Genomic DNA, 17,164 nt, shown 5'->3' with positions numbered 1-17,164 from the left:
CATTTCTTTTCGAAGGGTAGTAGTATTAGCGGTAGTAATAAGTTCTATTGTATACAGAACAGAATAGAACGATTAAACCAACTTTACTGAGTTGTACAATTTGGGAAGAAACAGTTTATAAAATTACGTTTGGCAACATTTTAATTACAATTAACACGTAAAATTAGTACGTACTTACATACAAATTAACACGTAAGTTTTAATTAGAAATAATTGAAACTTCTTTATTCATGAAAGAAATCTATACCTATAAATATTACATTCTAGATAAAATAAGAAGCGTGCAATGCCATAACGTTGTAAATGCCATTTTTCTCTAAATACGTTTTATTGAAGAAATGAATTCTAAACACAATGTTTTCTGCTGTTAAAAAAAAAAAAAAAAATATTGTGGCGTAGTAAGTGGCTGTATTTTGAAGTTGAATTTATGTGCAAAGCCATAATGTTTTAAGAGCCAAAGTCAAGTCACATGTTGCCACCTTTTCAAAATTGCTGACCCGGACAATAAGTTTGTTCCAACACAAATCCTGATTGGTTTGAATTTGAAACCGTACGAGGCGTTCGCAATGTCATTTTAAGCCAAGAATCGAACAATGCGCATGCCAGTTTTAATTAGTGATGTGACGGATATCCGCATCCGTATCTGTATCCGCGGATATCCGAGGGGAAAAAAAGATCCGTATCCGTTACTTTTTAGCGGATCTTTAACGGATCTTTTAATGAATTTCATTACTTATATGAAATTTTAAAGATAGGTAGCAATAAAATACTAATAACTTCAATTCAAATCACTTTTTATTTCTTAAAATCATATATTTGACACATTCATCTTGCAAAAATTTTATCTTGNTCTTAATGAATTTCATTACTTATATGAAATTTTAAAGATAGGTAGCAATAAAATACTAATAACTTCAATTCAAATCACTTTTTATTTCTTAAAATCATATATTTGACACATTCATCTTGCAAAAATTTTATCTTGCAAAATTCATTTACTATCGTAAAATATTTCCATATTACACTACTAAACTTTTTTGTCGACATTGTTTTTATTTTAATTTAACTCAACACTCTCCAAAGATACAAACGTAATCTATGCTATTCCATGTCACACTAAACTATAAACAAAAACACGCGCAGTGCAAGTCCAAATACATCGCGTTACTAACGCAAAACGTCAACTATCGGTCCAAGGTCACAAGCACCGGCGCTGACTGAGTACGAAAGTTGAGATCCGTATCCATATTCGCGGATCTAGACACTAATGATCTGTATCTGTATCCGTACCCGCGGATATACATTTTTAACGATCCGGCACATAACTAGTTTTAATTAAACCAGTTAGGGACTTGTGTTGAAACAAAGCTAATATTTGCCAGAGATGTTTGCAAGTTATAATTTTAAAAGTACATTTTCTGTTAGCCTGGGGATAAGTTTCGGTGAGGGTGTGAAGTTAGTCTTTAACCGTTAAAATAAAATACTCGCAAATATTTTTATAAATTAATTTTGTTTTATCATCAATTCACAATTTCTATGAAAACCGGACAAATTAATAATTATTCCGGACCATGAATTTAAATACAGGCCTGGTGGCAACACTAGTCACGTGACTTTTGGCGCTTAAAACGTTACGGCTTATTTTGTTATTCCAGAGAATTCGTAACATAGATTTTTTATCATTTTATTGTAAAAATTGAAATGAGGACTTGAAAGAATTCATTTACTAGAAAAAGTTTTTTTTTATCTCTTCTGAACAGTTTGTTTTTTGGCTTTGCAACATTATGGCATTTCACGCTTCATAACATAGTTAAACATCGATTTGATACTTGTATGTGGATAAATACTGGTGTATACATCTTCTCTATAAATACAGGGTGTCCCAAAAGTCTTTTTCAATTTGTTTTGCCCACTGTGTGAACGCAACCGACAGTAGAGGCGCGGAAGTTATGCCGATCGCTAGCCACGATCTTGTGAATTTAGTCGCTATGGAGCGTTTCACAGGAGCGGAGCGTGCATGCTGCGTGCGCGAGTTTTACAAAAACAATAATTCTGCATTATAGCGCGGCGAAAATTTTGTAATCTTTATCGATTGTGTCACATAAATGAAGCACCAAGTACTCAACTCATCAAAACATGGATACAGAAATTTGAAGAGACTGATTCGACGATGAGCAAACCTCGGATGGAGCGACCAAGGTCATCAATAAGCGAGGAAAATGTGGAGAACGTACGCCAGTCAGTTAGAGCGATTCACGCTCTTTCTGTTCACAAAAGGGTAAGTGTCTTAAATCTTCCTAAAAGTTCCCTACATCGCATAATGCGTAAAGACTTGTGTCTCCACCTCTATAAGATACAGTTGGATTAAGAAATAAAGCCATCAACTTGGTGGGCAAACTGTTCCGAGCAGTTCTCAGAAATTTTGCTTCCCGTGTAAAAGTATGCCAGCGAAATAACGGAACACATTTAGACGATATTATCTATAAGAAATAAATTCCCAGGGACTGTACTTTATTACAATTTTTTATTTTATTTTATTAAACTAATATATTATTTTAATATTGATTTTTATTTTCAATAAGACTTTTGGGACACCTTGTATTAGAGAACCTTTTGATATATTTGAGATTTTGCACAGAATATACTAAATGTATGATTCTGCGTTGCAAACGAAGAATCATACATTTTGGTTGTTATTTGTTCACTTGATTTAGTAATAACAATCTCTGGTTGTTATTTGTACTGAAAACGTAACATAATGTCTTTGAAAAATTCCGAAAATGAAGTCATGCACTCATTAGCAACAAAATAGAATATTACCTTTTAAATATGTATTTAAAAAGAACGTAATTTTGAACTATTTTAATCATAAACCCAAATGTTTGTAACAAAAAACCGCTTGTATTTTTATAGATGCTTGTAAACCTACCAAATTGTAATAAATACAACTGAAGAGGGACAGACAGCCTGTACGAAATGCATACCATCGTCATAATGAACCTGTGTCTACTCACTTCGATGTGATTGCTCCTACAACGCCAATAGTGTGTGATAAGTTCTCCACAGAGCCAGAAACTTGGTGTCGTAGATTCATATTGTAACATAAGGACAAAAAGTAAATCACCAATAAATCAAGTGACTTTTACTCTCAAAGTGAAACTCTGTGTGCAGATCTTATTACTATATATAATTCTTATAGTTTGAAATTCTTCAATTTAGACACCACACACTAATTAGTGTCAGAGGAGGACAAAACATTCTAAATTGAAATTTAACGCACTTTATAATGCGGAAGAATGGAAACGCCCAAAAGTAATTTTAGTGGCATGAGCTTCTTATCCTACTTTTGAAATTTAATGGTTATCAAGTTTACATATTGGCTTCTAGTCTAGGGACTTATTAAATTTGTTGGGAATGTTTTGATTTGGAAAACGAGACTTTATCGGCTGTTATATTAAATTTGCAATTCGGATAGTTCTGTTCTTTTCAAGTTTAAACTAGATGTTTTTTTTCTTTCTTTTTTGCTCTTTCCGCCCCGTGGGCAATAAGAAGGCCTGTTAAGATTCGCCACGCCCACAATGTACGACTGGGTGGTGAAGGACGTGGTCGACATATCCGATCCCGATCGGATCACCCCCGAAAAATTACTGGGGACTTTTCGACCGGTCCAGATTCGATCCCTGGTCCCCCAGAGCGGTAGGCTGCCATCCGACCATAATTGTAGATGCTTTTCGGGTTACATGTTTTTTTACGATTACGATTATAATACTACATTACGATTTTAAAAAAGAAAGACTATAATTATAGTATACTACAGTAGAGCGTCAATTATCTGAAAGAAGTCCAATTGGCAAAATTAAATTTTCTCCAGTGCTGTAGCGCTGCAATCTTTGGCTATGTCTTGGGCTACTGAAATATTTACGTTTTTGATACTAAATTAACTTCTGAAGTATAATTTTTTATTGTTTTTATATTTTTCAATATATTTATTTTGTTTGCACAAAATGAAAAAATAATTTTTAACGATACAATAGTCACGATTATTATTTTAAGAAGTTTACGTTAGGCTTAACATCGATGAAAATTCAACGCGAAGCGACACGCAACGGAGAAAAATTTCAACATGGGATAGGTTAATATTTTTTCGTACTGTACATAATCGGTTATCCGAAATATCGATTTTTCCCCGAACAACCCTAATCCCCAATTGATTCGGATAATCGACGCTTCAGTGAATGTGAGTATAAATATACTCACATTCACTGAAGACTATACATTAAATATACATCTTTTATATATAGATTTATTAAAATTATGGTCTTTCTTTTTTAAAATCCAGCAACGAGTTGCTTAGCTTACCTGGTAACATTTGGGGTAGCGCCATCTGTTATGATATTTTATTAAAAAGAACTTTTTATATTTTTAAATATTATAAAATGACAAAAAACTTAATTTTGAGGGTAGGGATGGGTTTTATAAAAAAAAAAAAATGTAATGATAATAACAAGTAAAATCGAGGCCAGATGGCCGAGTGGTCAAGATGGCAGCCTACCGCTCTAGGGGACCCGGGATCGTATCTGGATAGGTCAAGGAATCCCCAGGAATTTTTCAGGGGGTGGTCCATTCGGATATGTCGGGCCCCGTCCCTCACCACCCGGCCGTCCCATTGTGAGCCTGGCCGAACCCATAATGGACCTGCTATAAGAGGCTCTCTTAGTGCCCACAGGGCAGAAAAAGTAAAGAAAGAAAAAAAAAAAAGAGTAAAATCGTCATTAAGTCTGCCCTACAGGAGATACACACGACACCATTTATCTCCCCACCCCCTCGACCTTTAATCACCAAAATTTAATAACATCAATCCCTTTAATACACAAACTGCTCTGCAAAGTTTCAAAAATTTTCGAAAAAAAAAAAAAAAAACATTAACTGTGTGAATTTATTAAGCTTCAAAGAGGGTGAACAAAATCTTGCTACACAAACTAACATCCATACAGATAATAATCTGGCATGCATATCTACAGTACAATTTAGAATTGATTAGTACATCACATAGTCAAACAAATTCCAATCGACAGAATATTCAATTTTCACCTTGGATGTATCAGGGCAAAAGTCGAGGCAAAGGTGTGGGGATCATCAATAATACAATGAACTTTGTATTATTTTGCTGCACTAAAAAGAGCATGTTGTGAATCATAAACTGGCTATTTTCAATCATATTTAATTAGACAAAAGAAATAAATACATGGAAAAGGTTCTCTTTGAAAATACAGTAAAAGAATGTTGTGTTCTTTATTTTTTTTTACTAATTTTGAAACTAAAACTGTAGTGGGGCAAGATTTTGTCTTTGAAAATCTATAAGGAACAGTATAGGATTTAGATCACTAATTGATTCAGTAAAACTGTGTATTTTAGTAGGCCCATAAGTAAAATCAAATCTTTCTATCTTTATAAGTATAAATAATAAAATACTGTACACACAAAAAATAAGAGAAAACTCAATTCTATAAAAATATGGTTTCTTGAATAGTACAATGCCTGCATACTGCTTAAGGACTAAAAATAGTTACACCACTGTTTCTAAGAAAGAAATTACATTTTTCTTCAAAGTATCAATTAGGTAAAGTCAGTTATAGTTTTGAGTTTATATGAATTTTCTCACACTAAAGTGTTTAATGAAATTGTTTATTTTGTAATATGTAAAAGAAAGGATTTCCTACTTGAACAGTTTAACTAAGCTTTACAATTTTTTATCACCTTTACTTTTAGTTTATTTTTATCATCTACAACTCTAGAACAATAGTTCAAAAAAACTTGGCTGAATTATAAAGCAATATTCTGTAATGTCTAATTTGACTTTAGTAAATTATATTGTAATTCCAAAAATATGTACAGCATTTTATGAAATATATTCTGAAAAGCAACATTTAAAATATTGAATATTGCTTTTCAGAGTACCAAAAAAAAGTATCTAATAATTATATAAATTATTATATTAATTTAAATAACTGTACACTGTAATGGCAGAAATTTTCTAAATTACAATTTTTTTTATTACATACAAATTTGTTTTACTACTATTATTATTACAAATCTTTTGTCATCTAATGATGATAAAAACTTTTTAACAAAAGAAATCCTATAAAACTAAATCTTAAAGGATTAACAACAGAATTAATAAGAACATTATTCAATTTTATTTGATTCTAATTTCTCTTGTTGACGACGTTCCCATATCAAGCGATGTTTTTGTTTCATATAACAATCTCTAACTGTTGCATATCCACTTAAATCACCATCTACAAATTATAATAAAATAAGTTTTTTGTTTATATTTATCAGTCAGAATTTAGTAAAAACAAAAAGAACAGAAAGAAACTTTTATTTTATAAAAAATTTCTATTTTTCCTATTTAAAGAATAAATACTTAGAATTTTTCTGAATAATTAAATACAGTAGAGCATCGATTATCCGACCCCCAATTAACCGTCACATCAGTTAACCGACCGTTCTAGTCGGCAAATTTCAAATGTCTGCTAGTGATGTGGCGCTACAATTTTTGGCTATGTCTTGGCTACTTTAATATTATTTTTGTTAAATTTTTGCGTGTTTTAGCTAGCATCAACAGCTCGACCATTGAAGGGAGGCCAGTATTTAAACGAGACTTAATTTTCTAATTATGAGTGGTTGTTTGTTTTGTGAGCAATAAAATAATTTTAAAATAATTTTAATGATACAATAGTGATGATTGTTATTTTAAAAAAAATTTGTTAGGCTTAACATCGATGAAAATTCAATGCGAAGTAGGTTAATGATATACTAATATACTATACTAATAATGTATTTTTTTCATTATTTTCGGTTATCCGATTTATTCAGTTATCCGACCAACCCGAGTACCCAATTGAGTCAGATAATCGATGCTCTACTGTATTTTTATTGGGCTGCAATTTGAAAAAATTGTAGACCTATAAATTCCCACTGTTGTTTATCCATCTGCCTGTCTGTATTTTATTAATCTTGAGAATGGAGTTAGGTCTATATCTGATTCATATATAGAAACCTTAGGGACAGCAGAGCCCTGGTTAACTATATACAAACTTCTGATATAAACTGGAAGTCATGTTGTTTCAATTCAAAAATTTTCTGCTGAAAGGTGTTAGATAGATGACTGACATGACTCTATTGTTAAAGGAAAAGTATGATGTACTGGGGCAAGCCAGTAATAATTTGAGGTGAAGAGCATATATTTTAAATTAAATAAATAAAAAATTGCAGATTGACATTGTGATGATGTCACAATAAATAATTGCTCATCCTGATTTATATTTTGCTCAGATACTACATTTTACTTGTAATTATGAATAATTTTTATTATTAGGGAAAATCAAATGAAAATGGTCCAAGATTTGTCACATTGCACAGATACTTATTTGTAAGTTAAAATATATCAACACAATTAAGACATTTATCCCACCTTTTAACCAGGTTAGAATTTCCCTGCCCATAAAAGATTGAATGTGACAAAAGAAAATGTTCAACAGCTTTCTTACAGTTCCAGCCAATTCAAAATATCTTCATTTGAGTGTCTTTTTTAAAAGGACCAAAAATGTGAAAATTGCATTATAAAAAATCAAAACTATATGGTCAATACTAAGTACAGGGTTCCTACTCAAATTTTTGTTTTGAATTCCCTGACTTTCCCTGATTTTCCCTGACTTTCCAGGTGCGTAGGAACCCTGTAAGTATTTTCACTTAAACTTCTTGAGTATGTCCATGTTTTTGTTAGACATTCTGGCATTTTAGAATCCAATGTATATAAATTGTATATAAATTTTTAATATCCCAGATATTCATGCAATATTGTGTAATCTGTGGTGATTACCTCCTCTGTAATACACTGGTTAGACTACATAAATGCATCCACTGTGACATTCTCTGGTATAACGATGATGCAAAATCCACAACACATAATCTCATGTCACAAAATCCAATAGAGATACATTCAAGAAGATTTAAGTGGAAAATGCTTGGCTCTACAACTATGATTTATCATCCTGAGACTTCATTTTCAGTCATCTCAAAAAAAGGCAAAGAAAAATGTTTCATATTAAACAAAGTTGCATAACAGCTGTAAAACATTTTCTTATAATATGTGGGATTTATAAAAGATGGGATAAATATCTTAACAGTTTTGGTATATTTTAACTCGTAAATAAATGTGTATGATGTGGCAGACACTAGTCCATTTTAATTTAACTTTTCCTAATATTAAATGTTTTTTTAATTTAGGCTTAAAACTTTATAAAATCTACATATCAATAAATGGATTTTACTTACAAAATTATTTCCAACATAATTATACAAAAGCTATTTGAAAAACCTAAATAGGTTTTTCAAATGGTTTTTCAAATAATCTTAGGCTCTAGATACACTTCAATATTTTGTTTTGGCAACATTTTGTTGCTCATATGAATTCCATTGCAATATATGAGTGTGTGCACACTGCAGCAATAAGCTATGATGGAGACAAAATGTTCTGGTGGCCTGCAACAGTTTGGCAACAAAATGCTCTCTTGCCCTACATGTTTATATGAGAGCATGCACATTGTGATTTTTTACTGCCACATAGAGCATCTGTCCTATAAGACGACCCCCAAACTATCAACAGCCTATGAATTTAGTTTAGATCAGCAATCATCATCTGAATAATAATACTGTATAGCGTATATGGAATTATGTCCTATTTGTAATTTTTCGAATGAACAAATTTTATTTTCTTGCATCTGGCAGCACTGCCTTGCAATTGTTGCAAACATTGGCACTGATTTGGCATTTGGATAATGACCTTGACTATTCACAAAAACATCGTATGGGCTATTCTATTTTGTGCACATACCCTACTGTCTTCTAGTAAATAATTATGGTTTGTCTGTCTTTTTATAATGGTTTTAATTTATATAAATTTCAATCTAATTTTTTTGTATCTGTCCCAGTGGCATAGCATGGGTGTCAGCCACCCAGGGTGGAGGAAAATTTCGCTGCCCCCTTATTTAGGTATTTCAATTTAAAAGACTAAAATTCAGTTTCGTCACAGAATAAGTAATGAAAAATTCCATGCTCATTTCAATCGGTCTGAATCATAGGTGCAACAAAAATATGAAATGAAATGGTTCAAATTTTTACAATTATTTATTGTGAAATGTTTATTACATGTATGACAACAAATTATGATAAGAATATAAATGAAAATACAAATATAATATATTTATTTTTAATATACTTACATTTTATGAACCAATTGAGAGCTGCTTCTTCATAATCAGCAAGTACTTTTTTGCAGTTTTCTTTATGATCAGGTGATTCATAAAAAACACAATCATCTCTTCTCAAACGTAAAAGATTTAAAATTTCTGTATCCACAGCTCTAAAATATATTAGAAAAAAACAGCTTTTATTAAAATTAAATCAAGAATAAGTAGTTTTCAATATAATTCAAATTTTCATATTATTTAAATTTTATTAATAATGAATATGATTATATTTGGGTGTGCAAAGTACTCAAATAATCAATGTTTTCTAGTGATGATAAATATTTTCAACACTTTTTTCAGTTTTCTTTTCTCTCTAAATATATTTAGCATTATTTTTGCAATTACACAGTATTTGTCAGCTCTCAATCTTTCCTATTTCATGTATGTAATTAATAATACTGTAACAATCTGACAGTTTGCATCATCAAAAAATGAAATATCAAGAAAACACAATTATTATTGGGCTAAAAAAATATATATTTGTATTCTTTTTACTGAGATTTCATATTTAAAAAAACTCTAAAGAAAAACTAAAAATTGTTCTTTAATATTTAAATGCAAAAACCTAAGGATAACACCTAATTTATCTCTACTATGCAATTTTGCATGAAATTTTTCCTATTAGGAATTGCAAATTTACCAACTTTTTATTACCAGTAAAATGATAAATTTTTAAAATGTTATCAGTTATTTTTAAATTTTGACTGAAAAAAATGTAGCAATTAGCACATTAATGATTGTTTAATTGCTAACTTAATGATAAGTTGGAAACTAAACACTCTTTATTGCTCTATGACCAATTGAATGCCCTTTTTTTTCTATTTTGAAAAGCAAAAGTTTTGTTGCGTGAAGAAAGAGCATGCTATAATTTTCTATTCTCCATGAATAAAATGTGCCCAGTATGAGCACTCACATTCAAATAAATGTGCTCAATTTTTTTAACTAAAATTGCTGTTGTGCTGTAGGCTTTACGGGTTAAGAAACAAATTGCCAGACTGTCCAGCATAGTGCTGTAATATGATATGTTAAAATTTGTAAAGAAAAGTAATAATTTAAAAGATAAATGACATAAGCTACTTTTACAGTTTAAATAAATATGTTTGATGCTTCTGTCTTTAATATATAAAAACATAAATATACGTAAAGTGTATATAAAGAAATATTTGGCTTTAAAAAATTATTGTGTGTACCTATTATTTTTTACCAAATTTACCAGTAATAAATATCAAATTACTGGTATATTTATCAATCCTTTTTTTTTTTTATCTGATTACAGGTAAACCAGTTAACCATTAGTGATAAGGCAATCCCTTTTCTTATCTATTTGAAAATCTCAATCAATTATTGCTCATTTAATAAATGACTCCAAAATTTTCCATTAGCAAACATATAATGAAGAGCTTCATTTTGTGTCAAAATATATAATAAAGTTTACATAAATAAATGTATTTCAATGAAAAAAATGATAAAATCTATCAAGAATATATTTTATATTTCTTCAAATATGTGAATGACTTGTGAAAATTGAAATAAAAGAAATATGCACATTAAATTTGACAAAGTCATCAATCAGAATGCAATAGGGCTCATTCCTGATAATTACCAAATTAGCAATAAACAAGATACAGTATGTAAAGATAGCTGCAGCAGCTTAAAACTTTGGTTAAATTTTACTGTAATAATTGTTTCTTATAAACTGTTAACTCAATAAAAATATAATTTTAAATATGCATTTTTCTATAAAATAAAATAGACCATGTTCAATATATGTGGGTCCCTTTACTTACTATATTTCAAAAGTTTATTAATAAAAAAATATATCTGTTTAAAAATTTATTTCATCTTGAAACTGCTTTAAGCTAATTATACTATGTATTACCAATGATGATAAAATGTGATTAAGTAGAAGAGTATTAATATTAATGTACTGTATTAATATTAATAATCATTTAATTATTATGGATATAAAACATTTTTTTGTTCTGTCTCAAAAAAAGAAAAAAAAAGAAAAAATTAAGTTCTAATTTATTGATAGAAAGCTTAATTTAATAAAATATAATAAGACCGTAAATAAGATTTGAGAAGATTCAATGTTTCAATACTTAATGAAATTGTTTTGAGATCCAAGGCTAAGTTAAATCCAAAATGCCAAGTTCAATTCTAAAATGTTTACACAAATTATTTTATTTAATAAAATTATTTTTAAAAAAAATAATTTTTTGATTTATCATAAATAATTTGTAAACTGATTTTAATTGGTGAAAATTTATGATCAGTATGGTGAAGGATAGGAAGAATAGAGATCATCATCATGATCAAACAAACTTATGAAAAATCACAAAATTTCTAATTTCTCATTTATTTCTTTGGTCACAATGTTATGACTTGATATTATTGAAGAATAAAGAGAAAAGGAAATGATCTGATCCATTCCCAATTGTTGTTCTTCTTCTCCATCTTTCATTTATGCTGAGTAATCCTACTGTGAATCAGATCCAGAAAACTTTCAGCAAAAGTTCAATGGTAAAAATAAAAATCTTCATAAAATACAACAAATCTATCATAATAAATAACATAGAGATAATATTGATTCAGAAATTTTTCACATACATATATGATAGTTCATTCAACTACAATGTATTATCAAGATTTATTTCAATCTCAGAAGATGTTCTTAGAGAATCCAGGTTCATATCTAATCTTGATGATTCTCCAAGGATGATTCAAATCAATTTTCCCATCTTTCATTCTTATATGAAGTTAACTATATTACACTTAATAATTAAATTAAGATCTTGTTAGTCAAATTCAACAAATCTGAATCTATGAGTGTATTGTACAAAATGATCCTCCTCATTTTTCCATCTTTAGTACTATAAATAATTGAACAAGTAATTTTACTGATTTGTTCCTTATTGATATCCAATTGTACAGAATGAAATCAATCTAATTGTGATTATACATGTATATAAAATCACAATTTATCAATTTCTGGGATGTATGACTTGAATTTTTTTCATTTGCAGTGATATCCTTTTCAAAATGAATAAGATAACACTATATGGGAGAAAATTAGATTAAAAGATAACACTAACAATAATACCAAGTACTATAAAAGACTGAACACATGTTGAACTGCTTGCTTGATATGTACTCAAATGGTTCACTCTTACAGACAGTAAATGAATGATTCACTCTTACAGACAGTAAATGAAATTGCCTTCTTCTCAAAGACTAAATCAATGACTAAGTATACCAAACAAAACCTTTATAATCCAGTAAATAATTTTAATTTATTATTGACAAATTTTTTTGATCCTACAAAGATTTGCTTCAGATCAATAACATTCTAAAGCAGGTTTCGTGTAAGACTGAAAATGTTTGTCAATTATACATTAAAATTATTTACTGGATTATAAAGGTTTCGTCTGGTATACTTATAGGCAGTACTGCCAAGTCCAGTTTATGAAAAAATCACAAAGTTATCTAAACAAGAGTAGCAAAATTTCTATTTCAAGAATAGTAATTTTTTTTATTTTTGTCACTAAAGGGAGTCTAGAAAGTTGCTAAATCTATATTTCAGCAATTGTAAGCTTTATAATATTGTTCAGACCACTAAACCTCTTCATCTCCCAGCAAAACATGTAAAATGTAACAATTCTCAAATGTTTTCAGAATCCACCTGATTCTAGCTCTAGGTTTAGAGTTTGTTTTGAATTGAAATGCTTTGAATAGAATGCATATATCAAATTCAAATTTGAACAGGACATTATAAAACATGAGCTGAGCCATACTACTTCACCCAGGTTATAATGATATTTTGTACTATGCGTGCCATACTTTGGATAGCTGTATCTCATCCCTAGTGTTGATACAATTGGAGTTATGGCTGGCTTTAAATATTTAAGATGTTTATTATATATTTAAATATTTCAATGGACTCTAAGAGCCTGATGTGGTCCCAGACTACACTTGTGTTCTATTTGATACATTCCAATTCGAAAGAAACTTTGTAAAACTTAAGCTAGAATTAGGCGAAAAATGTTTGAGTATTGCTATATTTTACTGGAAACTGAAGAGATTTCAGTGGTCTGAAGTTATTACATGTTTCCAGTGCTGGTGAAGTATGTTTTATTATTTATAATATTGTAACCAAAAGGCATTAAAAGACACTAGATTTGGCAATATTCAAATACACATATTTTTCTAGCTAGACCAGTCTCTCACCACCACCTCCTTCCTCTCCAGTTTGTTGTCTGGCAGGTAAGATACATACAAGGTTGTAAGCTATCTATACAAAGTCCAATGCTAATTGCTACACCATGTTCAAAAATATAAATTGCTGTTACTATGAGTACTACTGATGCATACTAACATTTGTGTTTATTGGTGCACTTTCTTAAAAAATCATCTATCCAAGATTAATATTCTTCAGAACTGACTAAAAGTTCTAACCAACAAATGTGTAAAAATGGTAAATTGAGAAAGATTGATATGGTTTTAGTTTCCATAGTTTAAATAGGATTTGTTCAAGGGCTTAGAAATTAAACAATATTTTCAAGAGAGCAATACATTTGGGAACAATAAACTGAGGTTTCACTGTGTTTTCAAATAATGCAGCACATTACAACAATGATTGTAGATTTGCATAATTAATCATAAATCAGTTACAATGCTCCAAAAACATGCTAAAATTTAAAAAAATTATTTAAGAACAACTTTAGTTAGGATTCTCCATATCCAAACAAGTTCTAAGAATATGTTGTTTGGATATGGAGAATCCTAACTAAAGTTGTTCTTAAATAATTTTTTTAAATTTTAGCATGTTTTTGGAGCATTGTAACTGATTTATGATTAATTATGCAAATCTATAATCATTGTTGTAATGTGCTGCAACAAATTTTACAAATTTGGATGTACTGTAGTGTACAGTACATAAAATATACACATACTAGTAGTATGTGTATAAAAACCTATGTACTAAATATTAAATGGCATCTTAAAAGAAGCATACATAAATTAAAAATTTAAGATAATTTAAAATATTTTTAAGTTCAAGACATTTAAAATTATACAAAATAAAACAATTTTATTATTGGTACTTTTGAAACCGTGCTTGTAGTTATTAGTAGTAATTCAAACACAAATAATTATCGTATTTATCTTCAGGCACTTGGCAATACTCATCATCAAGTTTTATTCAGTCAAATTCAAACACAAATAATTATCGTATTTATCTTCAGGCACTTGGCAATACTTATCATCAAGTTTTATTCAGTTGATACGTGTTATTACACACGTTTCGGGCATTTATTGCCCCACTTCAGCCAACTTTTTAATTACAGGTTATCAAGATATTGAAAAACTACAGGTTTCATCGCTTATGTTTACTGGTTGTTACAAAAATTTCTTGGCGCTTAACACACTTTAATCTAATTATTTGTTTTCCGCTGTTATAAAATCTAAACACTTTAAAATTTTTCTTATACATTTACAACAATATTAAAATTGACATATTTGTCTTTCAAAATCATGCAATTTCCTCTTTTTGCAAACGATTGGGATGACCATGGGATGATAAGTATTGCCAAGTGCCTGAAGATAAATACGATAATTATTTGTGTTTGAATTACTACTAATTTTATTATTATTATTATCGCAGTATAATTTCTACTTACAAATGTAAATAGTTAAATTATTAAAAATTTTAAGTTAAATTTACTTGTCTCTCTTATATTGTTCATTGGCTTCATAATAGCACAGCACATCACCAATTTCACATTCATCAATAGTTGGTACTCTTCGAAACTTCTCGTGATAATAATAATATTTTGGACGGTTTGCAACTATCTTTTCTGTAACAGAAATTATATTATTATTATTTTATTTTAAATATTAAAAAGAAATATTGTATAATTATAGTTTTAAATTTTTCATGGATTGATATATTCTTAATTTCAATTTAACTAGGCTTTTTTCTATTTTATTTTATTTATTTTTTATGTACAGTGTAATCTCACTTAACAAGCATAATTTGTTCCAAAATGCTACTCATAAAGCGAAACAATTTTTCCCATATAAATTAATGTAAAATACAATAATGCATTCCATGTTGAAAAAAATACTTAAATATTTTATGTATAACATTTATTCAAAGAAAATTATACAATATACATTGTTAAGGAGTGTGAATCATCATCTTTTCTTCTAGCGCAGAATGAATCAACCTGGAATGCAAATTCGATTTGCAGAAAAAAAAATTGAAATACAGTAATTTCTAATATTTAATTATAGCCTTTACATAGCCCAAGAATTTGGCATATCGTTTGGCATGTTTATTATATAACGGGCTGTGGTTGTTGACGTTTATACATAATATGTCTGAATATAAGTTTGGAAAAATATGTGATCACAAGTGACACTAAGATGCTAGTAGATGAGTGCTAAACACAGACTGTTGTAGCATATGCACAATCTGGGACGTCTCCTCTGTTATGCAAAACGTCACTCGTTAAACAAGTAATTTTTTTACAATTTGCTTTGCTCGTTATGCAAATTACTCGTTATGAGGGGTGCTCGTTAAGTGATGTTTCACTGTACATGATATTGCAATTGCATTTAAGAAATATAGTTTTATCTACTAATTTTAATATATTCCACAGTTTCAAGTTTTAATTTTTTTATAAACATTAGCTTCCTAATTTTCCATTATTGTTTTCATTCAAATTATATGTATAATTAATCTAAATGAAGAAATATAGATAAATTGAATGAAAACAATAAAGGATATAATAATATATATATATAAGCAACAAAATATACAAACACACAAGAAATCCTATGAAATGAATTGAAAATATCATGTCTTTTCACTTTAAACTTCACCCACTGTTAAATGTACTGTACATTGATTAATTCAGCTATATACATATATTTTATTTTCCTTTTCTGTTACCATAGCTTTTGTCTCCCTAACATCTTATTTACTAACACAGAATTAAAAACTTGACAGCAGAATAGTTAATTGTTTTTACAAAATCTGCAATCTTAAGCAGTATTTTGTTATAAACTTTCATCAGTGGGTAAATCTTATAGCTTATATTACCCACAAATTATTTTAATTACTATTTCAATCATTGAATAAGGGAGAAATGTCTGTATGAGATAGAATAGTATGAGTAATTAATTGTTTATTTTACTATATATTAAACATTACTGTAAAATAACGAACAATAACAATGGGCTAATTCTACAAGTAAATGCTATTTACATAAATTTAAGCAAGCTTTTAATAACAGTTAAAAAACAAAAAAATGAAAGTGAATTATAACTTAATGTTGATGTTTTTGTAGCAATTACTTAAATCTATAACTAGGATCAATTTTTTAAAATTTATTTTAATACATGGAATCCAAAACATGACTTCAAATCTGGATATTTCATACACACCTCGAGCCCAAGTAACCGGTGCATCTATCATATAAATAAGTCCATTGAAGAATGCATCAAATGGGCTTCTAGAAGGCCGTGAATCACTCATCTCTCATCGATAAACAATCCTCACAGATTTTTAATAATGATGATGAATGACGACCACGAATCTACAACCAAGCTAGAACTATCCAAGGAGATTACCGAAAAATGCCACCTGGTGAGCGATTATAAAACAAAATTTAAAAACCCAAACTTTACTACAATTTATATATATATATATATATTTAACAGTTTGAAATTGTTTTCCCTCTTTATTTTATATTTAATAAATATTTAATTCTTGAATTTCAAAACTTGTTTATTTTATGATAAATCGTCCAAATTCATTACTAATCGTTAGGCAGTATTCGGGACTT

General features: G+C 29.1%; 1 protein-coding gene across 1 annotated transcript; it reads right to left on the bottom strand.

Moving 5' to 3' along the window:
- Positions 1–6,049: 6,049 nt before the first annotated feature.
- Positions 6,050–16,959, bottom strand: LOC111638568 (NADH dehydrogenase [ubiquinone] 1 beta subcomplex subunit 10-like). Its single transcript, XM_023384292.1, has 4 exons — positions 16,764–16,959; positions 15,037–15,169; positions 9,288–9,427; positions 6,050–6,299 (listed from the first exon to the last, which is right to left on the bottom strand). The coding sequence occupies exons 1-4, from the start codon at positions 16,852–16,854 to the stop codon at positions 6,187–6,189; spliced, it is 477 nt and encodes a 158-aa protein (XP_023240060.1). The 5' UTR covers positions 16,855–16,959; the 3' UTR covers positions 6,050–6,186.
- Between the last annotated feature and the right edge of the window lie 205 nt (positions 16,960–17,164).

This window comes from Centruroides sculpturatus, unplaced genomic scaffold (genome assembly GCF_000671375.1).
Source record: "Centruroides sculpturatus isolate CEXI.00-Female unplaced genomic scaffold, Cexi_2.0 scaffold1205, whole genome shotgun sequence".
NCBI lineage: Eukaryota > Metazoa > Arthropoda > Arachnida > Scorpiones > Buthidae > Centruroides > Centruroides sculpturatus.
This window is presented reverse-complemented; position numbering and strand designations above follow the sequence as displayed.

Bases quoted from the DNA above. Each gene is read 5' to 3' on its own strand.
- LOC111638568 (XM_023384292.1), bottom strand. From the start codon at position 16,854: ATGAGTGATTCACGGCCTTCTAGAAGCCCATTTGATGCATTCTTCAAT. The intron at 9,428-15,036 runs GTAAATTTAACT...AATATATTTTAG, and splicing joins GAACAATATAAGAGAGACAA to AGCTGTGGATACAGAAATTT. The intron at 6,300-9,287 runs GTAAGTATATTA...TATAATTTGTAG, and splicing joins TCTCAATTGGTTCATAAAAT to ATGGTGATTTAAGTGGATAT.